Genomic DNA, 11,304 nt, shown 5'->3' with positions numbered 1-11,304 from the left:
ACTTCCTCCGTTTTTTTACATGTTACACTTTTCACGCATGCCAATGTAAAAATTTGATGACATATATCTCTAATTTTGTATTCGTAATAATGATAAAAAGTATATATTAAAAAACTACATATCAAGACGTATCTAACAATATCCTATATGACTATATTTTTATTCACAGATAAATCACAAACAATAGTCAAATTAAAATTTATAAATAGTGTAAATATTAAAGTGTAACACGTAAAAAAAAAAAAAAAAAAAGGAAGTATTTAAATTTATGTAGAACTATTTTTTTTAAAATTAAAATTTAAAAACTAATAAGATGACAATTGTTGTCTTGTTGACCACCTTCATATTTTCCCCCATATTAGCTCCCATCATAATTTTTGTCCAATCTCACAAATCTTGGTGAACAAGAGCTTGAGCCACCACATGCACTGCGCGAAAACCATCGGATCTTCGCTGTTACCATCACAATCAGAAGAGATCAATAATCAGAAGGTGTTGAAGATCAATTCAATTGAGCATGAGCCACCATTTCCACCGCCCGAAAGTGGTGGGATCTCCGGCATTCTCAACCTCATATTCTCTCTCCTCTGTATTCAGGATTGGCCGGCACTCTATGATAAAGCAAACTCTCTTCACCGTTTCCTTAATCGTAGCTCTTTACCTCTTATTCAACACCTTCTTTCTCTCTCCAATCAATACTAACACCAACATCATCACCAATACCTCCGAAGATCATGGTAACAAGGTTAAAATCTACATGTACGATTTACCAAGGGTGTTCACCTACGGTGTGATTGAGAGCTATGCAATGAGTCGAGGAGGAGGGATCGTTTCAGATGACTCGCAGCTCAAGTACCCTGGACATCAGCACTCGGCGGAGTGGTACTTGTTTTCCGACCTTGTTAACAATAAGGCAGCTGCTATTATAAGAGTATTTGATCCTGAAGAGGCGGATTTGTTTTACGTGCCGTTTTTCTCATCATTAAGCTTGGTGGTGAACCCAGTTAGGGGTAGTGGCAATAGTTTGTTGTATAGTGATGAGAAGATGCAGGAGAATATGATTGATTGGTTGGAAAAGCAAGTGTATTGGAAGAGGAATAATGGGTGGGATCATGTGTTTATATGCCAAGATCCTAATGCTTTGTATAAAGTTATTCATAAGATTAAGAATGGGATTCTTCTTCTTTCTGATTTTGGGAGGTTGAAGCCTAATCAGGCTTCTCTTGTTAAGGATATCATCTTGCCTTATTTTCATAGAATCAATCCTTATAAGGGAGATATAGGTGTCCAAAATCGCAATTCTTTGCTCTTTTTCATGGGTAATCGCTACAGGAAAGAGGTATACTTGTTTCATCTTCTATTTGTTGTATTTAGAATATGATGCTCTTAAGTGGAAAAGATCAGGGCCTTAGCATACTTCAAAATTGAATTAAGCAGCTACATCTTTTTAAATATTGCACTTCTACAACTTAAATTAATTAGTAGCTTCAAAATTGATAAGTCATGTGTGCTAAGTTTTCTAATTTCTTTAATGGTGTGCTTCTCTTGAAATGCATAGGACGGTGGCGTAAAATGAGTGATGCCAGAGGGCACAATATGGAGTTGGTATAAAAAAAGGGAGCTAAACTTCATATATGCTATGATCACAGTGTGAAGTAATCATCTGGAAATGATAATACACATTATCTCCTTCTCTAGAAATTGGGGATTTCCTAAAATTTGACTTATGAGTTGTTTCTCCTTTGAAGGCTTGTCTTTGTCTCTGTTCATGTGATGGCTTTAACTTCCATTTCCCACGGCAGATTGCTGCACTGGTGCTCTTGCATCAAGTTGTACTGCTTTTTAAGCTATGTTTCGTTCTGTAAAATGGCAGTGACAGACTCGAGCATTAGGAGTTTGCTTCTTCACCATATATTAAGTTAGCAATAGACTTGGTGGGAGTATCTTTGAAGCATAATCATATACTTAAGAGGGGTCACTTTTGTGCTGCATTTGAACCTATTGATATTAATTTATGAATGGATTTCTTACAGCCCAAATTGTAATATTGAGTTGTTGCCTATTATCTCTATATTGAAGGATGGATTTATCAAATCTATGACAAGTAGGCACTGCTTATGCCAGGAACCGAAGGCTAGTTTATTTGATTAATTAAGGTTGTTACAGTAGCATACAAAAGTCATTAGGAGAAAGACTGTAGAGTATCAGTTTCCCACTTGTCAATCATGGCCTTGTATCAATGTCAATCAGTTATGAAATGTTAGACTTTTGTAAATCTTTTTTACTGTGAACGAGTTCGCCACTTGGAGTGATGGTAGAAGATAAAAGATTTGGAAGGAGAGTTGGAGCATTTTGATCTGGTTCTAGACCACCCAGCAATTTCCTGTTCCCTTCCTTTTTTAAAGTTTCATGTATCTTTGAGTTAGTTGGATGGAGGGGGTTGGCTATGCGGTTTTCTATGTACATTTATCTAGTCTATGCTCATTCCTGTTTTCCATATGATATTGCTTCCAGGGTGGAAAGATTCGGGATATGCTGTTTGAAATTCTCGAGAATGAAAGTGATGTGGTCATGAAACATGGTGCACAGTCACGAGAGAGTAGACGTGCAGCCATGCAAGGAATGCACACATCAAAGTTCTGTTTGCATCCTGCAGGCGATACTCCATCTGCATGTCGGCTATTTGATGCCATCGTAAGCCTGTGCATTCCAGTTATAATCAGTGACCATATTGAATTGCCTTTTGAAGATGTCATAGACTACAAGAAAATTGCAATATTTGTAGATACAGCCTCATCAGTGAAGCATGGCTTTCTAGTTAACCTTCTAAGGACTATTACTGAACTTAGAATTCTGGAATACCAGCAGGAGATGAAGAAGGTATTGATCCTAATTATGAAGGCTTTCTCTTTATAAATTGGTATATATTGACGTTTACAAATGAACCCTGCATTTAGATCAACAAAACAGATAAGTAAAACATGGATTTGCAATCTCTTCAGAAGCAAAATATTGTGGCTGAACTTGTATATTTACAAGAATGTCAACTTCAATGTTACACAGCTTTTAGGGCTCATAGTCATCATCTTGGGATGTTATTGTATCAACTAAAGTTATGGGCTATAATACTGTTATCTTTTTGTGTCATGATTTGCATTGTGGGTCTCAGGAGGGGGGGGGGGTGGAGAGGTGGTTCTGCTACCATGCTCGTCTCAGCTCATTTATTACCTTTTGGGATTCTAGTTTATTCAGTATGGATGTTTTTAAGTTGTAACGAGAGTTCTGGAACATATAACAGTAGAAGTGGAATTGGCTTGTGGTATATCAGTCACAACCTACTAAAGCCCATTTGTTCCCAATGTACTCCGGAGCACTGGATATATAACTAGTAAATTAAGCTATAATTTCCCTCTCAACCTATACTATATACTAAAATAGAAGCCACCACTTATTTTCCATCCTAAATGCACTAAAGTTCCTTCCTATATTCACCAAGGCTTTAAATCAAAAGCATCTGATTGGTACAATTATGTGCATGTAAAATTGTGTTTCTTCTTAATAAATGAGATAATCTTGTTAAAAATAGCACCTTAATTTGAACCCCTGTTAGCTTTGGATAACAATTTCTAATTGGTGTGAATTCCTACCTGCTAATTGTTTCTATTATTAATGGCTTTTTTATGGTTTGCTCCTCTTTCTCAATTATTATACCCTTTCTTTTAATATTTTAGTAAATTACCAAGTATTGTTTAAAGTGGGATATGATATTGAAAGTTTGGTGGGTGTGAGAGACCGTGAGTAATGCATGTGAGAGAGGCAAATGTTTGCTTACTTGTGCAGTTGTTATTACTAAGGAATTTGATTAGTTAAGCACTCATATGTGAGGTGTTTGTCCAACTTTCACCCCCTACATGATGAAATTGCAAATAAAAGACACAAAAGTATAATCTTGTTTTCTCATTTGTTTCCTTAAGTATGATTTAGTCTATAATTGACAGTAGGGATCCGTTTTACTTAAAATTTTCATTAATGCTACAAGTGGTATATGTTAAAAACCTAAAGTTTATAAGCAACTTACCATAGATCTTCCAAGTTCTTTGTTCTTTTTATGACTTATCAGTTATCAGCATATGTGGAACTAATTCGCCATAAGTTTATGGTTTTTTATTTGTCTTTATATAAGGGTGATTAATGCAAATAATTCATGTTCTGATCATGATTTGACGAAAGCTGGTTTTTGGTGACACCTAGAGTACAAAGGCGTGTTTATCTGCAGTTTGATATTTTGGGGATGTTAGTCGGAATATTTTAATATGGCTGTTTATCGATTTTTTTCCTATGGGTTAATTTGTGTGTTTTCTAGGCGGTGCTTTGCCGTTGAATATGTTTTCTGTACTTGTTGGACATGTGCCCTCACCCTCCCCAGTCTCCCTTTTGGCTCATTAAAGTTGTATGCTAACTCTATGCACCTTTTCAGTTCTTTTATGGGTAAAGAAACACTTATCTGATTTCCTAACACACTTTTATGGGCACGGATCTGTTTTTTCTTGCAATATATCAACTATCATATGCTATACCTCACTTTGGCAAACCTTATTTTGATAAAGATTAGGGACCAAGGAGTATCATACTTCCTCCGTTTTCAAATAGTTGCCAGTTTGCCTTTGACTTTTATGCTAGTTATATACGAACTTTCTCCAAATTTTCTACTGATATATTAAAAAATATGTTACATGTAAATTGTTGCTAGATTTGTCTCAAGGTATAAATATCAACTTTTATCACTTCTACTTCAAGATATTAGAAAAATTGCCAAGATTAATCCCAAGTTAGAGTGTCATTCCATATTAATTCCAAGTACGTTTTATCTTTAAATGATCCCAAAATTATAGGGAGCCTTTCGATATTGGTCCAGGTGACTTTCTACCTGCCAAAAATGATTAAAAATGCTAATGCAGCCCTGTATTTCTACTCTCTTTCTTCTCTTACCTCATGTGCACCTTTGAACATCATTACCCTAACCGTGCTATATTTTCACCATCATCAACCACCATAGCCCAATCAATTACCCCCCCTCCCCCCACCACCACCAGTCCCAACCTCTATATTCCTTTGACCACCAAGGCCCACCACCATACCGTAGCCAATTACCGTCACTGCCACCATATTCATGATCCCCCCCTCTCTCTTCCTTAGAACCAAATCATAGCAAAGTTAATTTGACGTAATAAATCATCGTGAAATGACGCTCCTTGACAAAATTCCAAAGTAAAGAAAACATTAGGATAACTTGAAGTTGATACCTAAGCTTGAACTGAAGAATTTAAGCTAGAATTGAATTCCATTAATTATTAAAATGAGAGGCAAACCAGTAGAATTCTCATATTTTTATGTTAATGAGATATTGAACTAGACGCGGGATTTGGGAACTTGAATTCCAATTTGAAGTTTTCTTTTTCGTTTCTTTGCTGTTTGTCATTTGACCTCTATTCCTATCAGACAGCTCTTACTCTTTTGTGTTCTTTTCCTATCCTTTGATATTGTTTTTCTTTTGGTAATTTTGGGGAAAGTGAGATAAAAAATTTGAGAAAGCTTTCCCAATCTGAAATTTTCTGAATTTTTTCCCAATGTCACTTGATTTCTCTCGTATTCCTCTGCTTCTTCCTCTTCTACTTTAGTAACATGAAAGCAACAAATAAAGATGGCTGTGAGAGAGCCAGGTGACTCGTTGGTGTCAGGGGCTAGCAAGGGTGATTTGAGATGGTGACGGGAATGGAAGGGGGATAGCTGAGTAGCTTGGGATAGTTTGGGTGGGCAAGAAAATGAGAAGGGAGGAAAAGAGGGTGGTGGTGTTGGGTGGCTAGCAATGGTGCTAAGGTAGGTGCTCTAGTGGGTGGACACTGGTGGGATGGAGTAGAGTAAGGAGAAATTACCTTTTTAACAGGTCACCAGAAAGTTGCTTTGGGAAGACTACATATACAATTTTTTTGGATAGCAAAAGTTGGAGGGAAAGGAAGGGGAGGGGGAAGATGAAGCTGGTATTTTCTTTTAAAATTTCTCCAATTTGGAAGGGATGAGGGTTTACCAAAGGAGGGAAAATGGATCCTTCCCTCTCCCTTTCCCTTCCTTTCCTTTCTCTCCATTTTCTCCTGTCGAAACAAACGTGGGATTATTTAATAATAAGAAATACTTGGGATTAATATAGAAGACACTCCAAACTTAGGATTAATCTTGTCAATACGTTATTAGCCAATACAATCATGCATGTGAAAGTATTGCAACTATTGAGAATGGGAGGAAGTTTAATTGTATTTGCCTGTATTATATTATTAAATTCCTTTATGTTACTCATACTTTTTCATTGAACCTCAACTACTTGTGTTGGACCCTCTTGGTACTCCGACATGGATATGGACACTTTATAGTGGGTGGAACTTTTACATAAAATAGTCGAGTCGGACAGTTGGGCACATCTCTTTATCCAGCACAAGTACCCAGTCTGAAATATCGTAGATGTACCCAAGATGGATCACCTACTCCACATTTGGAGAATAAATAATAGTTTCTCTCTGAAGTCTCCTGTTCTTTTAAAGGTGATGTAAACTCACTCCATTCTTACTGTGCACATCTGGCTTCTCACAATTGGTTTACCTAGTTTGCACAGGAACGTTTAGCCTGTATGCTAATTAAATTACCTACCTATGGTGAAATCAGTAACTGATTGTTGCTTTTTTTTGCTGAAGGGTCGATTAGGACATTGCAGGTTAAGGTGACATCTCACCCCCCCCCCCCCCTCCCTGCTTTGCTGAGGGTGGGGGGTTCTTTAGAGGAGTAGGGGTTTTGTTGATTTTGATGCAGGAATATATGTTAATACTATGATAATTATGATTTCCTTCTTTTCTTACATATTGCTGTGCCTATCATTTCTTTTTGTCAAAATATAATGTGCAATTAAGGTTTATCCACTGCTTTCTCTGATGTGGTGCAGGTCAAGCATTATTTTGAATACGAGGATCCCAATGGAACAGTGAATGAAATCTGGCGTCAAGTTAGTTTGAAGGTTCCCCTGGTTAAGCTGATGATCAATCGAGACAAACGGCTTGTAAGAAGGGAGTTATCTCAACCTGACTGCTCTTGTATTTGTTCAAACCAGACAGGCATCTCCTCCACTATCTAGAGTTATTGCTCTGAAATACTTGTCAAATGTCTGCCCCTTCGCTGCTAACAGAGGGTTGTTTGTGGAAAATCTCAAGCTGAAAGGACTGCAGCTCTAACATTTTCCATGAAAGCAGACACACGAAGCCACACATCCGCTCCACAGTGCATAACTGCACTGTAGCTGCTTGAGAGATTGGCTGTGGATTTGTGTTCATGTTGTCGTGTAACTCACATTATAAAGTTAACTCGCATGGATACTATTGCTTTCGTGGTGATTGTTGAGTTGAACATAGAATAGGTTATCGCAAGGAAATTCGAGATAAATTTAGTATTGTAATTATATTCTTTTTTGCAGAATATCCATGGACTTTTTCCGCTTATAAATTTGATATACATGTAAATGACAATTTCGTTGGGAATACCATTTAGACTATTCTTTTCTAAACCTATATCCTTTCTAGCTATCTTCATCCTCGGATAATTGCCCCCTTCCCTATTATATGCATCTCGGTGTGTTGGGAGCTTGCTCTTTCTGTTTTTTCACATGCTGGAATTCAGTAGTTAAATTTCGAATGATACAATTTATTTTACTGAACTTGGCTGAAATTGTCTCATTGAAGTAAATAACTAGAGATGGCCCAACCACAGATCTACCGTGGCAAGTCAATGTTATGTCCTAAAAATTTCCTAAGCTGAACCTGCAGGTTATGCATCTGTCCCAGCTAGAGATTATCAGGTAGCAGCTACAGCAAGCAGAGACGAAGGGAGCTGAATAAATTCGGTTGAAAGAACATTGAATACTGATCAAGACCAAGTCAAAATAAGTGACGTTAAGCCAAAAAAATAGGAGGAAGTGGTTAGCCAGCAGAAGAAGAGATCTCCCTTGATTCTAGGAGTTGTGGCACCTTCATAGGGAAGTTAGTTATGCAACGTTCAAATAAGGAGTAACGTTATACAATTGTATTAGTATAAATAGAAGGGAATAACGCTCTGTAAAACATGAGTCTTGACATTGCTCTTACTTACATTCTTTCTCTCTTCTACATTTACAATATTCTTAAGTGTATTTAGTACAAGCTCTAAGCTGCTAGCTGCTAGCTATAAGTTGTAATCTTCTCAAATAGTGGATTGGTGGACTCAATTCCACCCGCGGTTTTTACCCTCTTCCTGGGGTTTTCCGCGTCACCATTTCTTGGTGTCTTTGCCTCTTCTTTGCATTCTCTTTTAATTCCGTAGCTAGCATCTTTTGTTGTTTATAGCTGCATCTCCATTAGCTGTAGATCCTCAGCTAAGTTCTGCCTGATCAGAATTTGGCATAAACAGTTTGGCGCCCACCGTGGGGCTCTACATCTAAACTCTCATCAAAATCCCAAAAAAAGAAACACTTCAACCCAACTTTGAAATGGCTGACGATTCTGCTGAAGCAATGAAAGCGGCTTTGCTGAAGGCTCAAGAAGACCTTCACCGCACTCAATCTGAGGCCCAGCAAACCATTGACAGCCTCAGAAAGGAATTGGATTATGTCAAAAGTAGCAAAACGCCCAAACAGCGTATCCGGAATGTAACTCCTAAGATGCTTGATCTCGAAGATTCCGAGGCCAGTGAAGGTGAAGATGGAGCAGCTAGGTCCGACGATGAAGCAGATGAAGCTGATCCTGCAGCTAAGAAAATGGCGCTCCTAGAATCTCAGAACAGGAAGATACTTCGCATGCTGACGAAGCTGCCTGGAGCACTACCCTGTGGCTGAAGAATCTCCTGATGGCTACGCTCAATCCCCCTTCGTGGAAGAATCGCAAGAGCCAGGATTCCCAAAAAGATCAACGTGACCCAGCCTCACAAGCTGTATGATGGAGCTGCGGATCCCTATGACCATGTAGCTCAATATAAACAGAAATGTGGACTCTGTCCATTCCTGAGCATCTGCTGGAAGCCACCATGTGCAAGTCCTTCGGGCCACCCTATCTGGGCCCGCTTCATGGCTGATAAGTCTTAAGCCAGGTAGCATCCAAAATTTTGCTGCTTAATTAACAAGTTTTATATGCAGTTTGCAAGCAGCAGGTCCTAGAGAAGCACACCGGCGACTTGTACCGCATCACCCAGAAAGCAATGAAGCTGTGAGGCAGTACCTGTCGATTCAACAAGGAGATGATCTCTGTCAAGAACCTGGATGTCCCCACCGCTATCGAAGCATTCAGGAGAGGACTAACCTATAAATCTAGATTGTATTATGAATTGACCAGGTACCCATGTGGCACATTCGAAGAGGTCAGGGCCAGAGCTATGGCTGAGATACGTGTCGAGGAGGACGAGGCGTCCAGGTACGTGAGCGAGCCTAGCTACGATCGGAAATCCCAGAACCAGAAGAAGAATGATTGGCGCCATCAGGGTAATCGTTGTTAGATGATTTACCTGTGGCCTTGCTGGCTACGTTGTTACTTTCGCGCTTCTGATATGGCTACCATGGCGACCATGGCCATCGAACAGAAGAATGCAATGCTCTCAAAAAGGAAGTGGCATGGCTGCTCAAGAAGGGCTATCTCGAGCACTTGATGGGGAAGAAGGGCAGCAAGAAGATAAAGCTGGCCCCAGCCAGTAACAGCCTCATCCGCCACCTGAGCCCCTACACGATAAGGTAATCAATTCTATCTCTGGAGGTTCAGAAATATGTGGACTAACATACTCTGCAGCTAAGAGGTTTGCTCGAGAAGGTTCCAAAACCGCACCAAGCCCGCTGAGGAGTGCTGAAGAGAAAAAGCTCAGAAGCATGACCATCAACTTCGACGAAGAAGATGGAGATGAGGAAGCTGATAATCATGACGGCCTCGTCGTATCTCTCACCGTCAGCAATTGCCTCATGAAGCGAGTCTTGATAGACAATGGCAGCTCAGCCAATATCATTTTCAAAAAGCTCTAGAAAGCATGGGGCTGCAGGAAGCTGATATCCTCAGGAAAGCAACCGTTCTGTTCGGGTTCAATGGCGAGCCAGCTACAACGCTCGGAGAGATCGTATTTGCCCACCTATGCAAAAGGAGTCAACCTCCAAACCAGGTTCAATGTGGTAGATTGTCCCTCAGCATACAACATCATAATGGGGACACCATGGATCCACAAAATGCGAGCTGTACCTTCAACCTATCACCAGACTATTAAGTTCCCTACCAAGTGGGGAGTGCAAGAAATCAGGGGCGATCGCAAGATGGCTAGGAGGAGTGCTATAGATATCTCTAAAAGCAAAAAAGGAATCTATCTAGCAATTACAGCAAGGTCCAGCGCCAGCCAAGCCAACAGATCAAGATGTAGATGAAGTGGCGTTGGACCCAGCAAAACCAGAGCAGACCGTGCAGATTGGGGCATCCCTGCCAGCTGAGGAGAAGCAGCGGATTATTGAGTTCTTAAAGAAAAATGTAAGCTGTTTTGCGTGGAGCCATGAAGATATGGTAGGCATTGAGCCTGACATCATCACCCATAAGCTAAACATTGATCCTAACTCAAAGCCCGTGAAGCAAAAAAGAAGGAAGTTTGCTCCAGAAAGAAATATGATAGTCAACGAGGAGGTGGACAAGCTACTCAAAGCTGGCAAAATCCGAGAAGTCAAATATCCCGACTGGCTAGCTAACGTGGTGGTTGTTGGAAAGAAAAATGGCAAATGGCGGTGTGCATCGATTTTACAGATCTCAATAAGGCTGCCCCAAAGATCCATTCCCGCTGCCACATATTGATGCATTGGTGGACGCTACAGCTGGCCATGAAAGGCTAACGTTCCTAGATGCATACTCAGGTTACAATCAGATACTAATGGATCCTGCAGACCAAGAAAAGACCGCCTTCATGACTGAAAGAGGCATCTATTGCTACAAGGTAATGCCCTTTGGGCTAAAAAATGCGGGTGCCACCTACCAGCGGCTAGTCAACAAGATGTTCGAGAAGCAGCTGGGGGACACGATGGAAGTCTATATAGATGACATGCTGGTCAAAACAAAGAAAGCAGAGGATCATGTGGACCACCTGCAGAAACCTTTGAAGTCTTAAAGAAGTATGGGATAAAGCTCAATCCTAGCAAGTGTTCCTTCGGTGTCCCAGCAGGCAAGTTTTTGGGCTACATAGTCACCCAGCGAGGAATAGAAGCCAATCCCAGCCAAGTGCAAG

General features: G+C 39.9%; 1 protein-coding gene across 1 annotated transcript; it reads left to right on the top strand.

Annotated features, from left to right (window-relative positions):
- The first annotated feature begins 345 nt into the window (after window positions 1-345).
- On the top strand, window positions 346-7,607 carry LOC104901383 (probable arabinosyltransferase ARAD1). The gene is made up of 3 exons (XM_010688949.4): window positions 346-1,339; window positions 2,515-2,880; window positions 6,989-7,607. Exons 1-3 carry the CDS (start codon window positions 518-520, stop codon window positions 7,175-7,177), a joined length of 1,377 nt encoding a protein of 458 aa, XP_010687251.1. The 5' UTR covers window positions 346-517; the 3' UTR covers window positions 7,178-7,607.
- Window positions 7,608-11,304: the final 3,697 nt, after the last annotated feature.

This window comes from Beta vulgaris, chromosome 8 (assembly GCF_026745355.1).
Source record: "Beta vulgaris subsp. vulgaris cultivar EL10 chromosome 8, EL10.2, whole genome shotgun sequence".
Classification (NCBI taxonomy): domain Eukaryota; kingdom Viridiplantae; phylum Streptophyta; class Magnoliopsida; order Caryophyllales; family Amaranthaceae; genus Beta; species Beta vulgaris.
This window is presented reverse-complemented; position numbering and strand designations above follow the sequence as displayed.

Excerpts from the sequence above, each read along its gene's own strand:
- LOC104901383 (XM_010688949.4), top strand. The coding sequence starts at position 518 with ATGAGCCACCATTTCCACCGCCCGAAAGTGGTGGGATCTCCGGCATTC. Across the intron at positions 1,340-2,514 it reads GTAATCGCTACAGGAAAGAG|GGTGGAAAGATTCGGGATAT; the intron begins GTATACTTGTTT and ends TATTGCTTCCAG. Across the intron at positions 2,881-6,988 it reads ACCAGCAGGAGATGAAGAAG|GTCAAGCATTATTTTGAATA; the intron begins GTATTGATCCTA and ends GATGTGGTGCAG.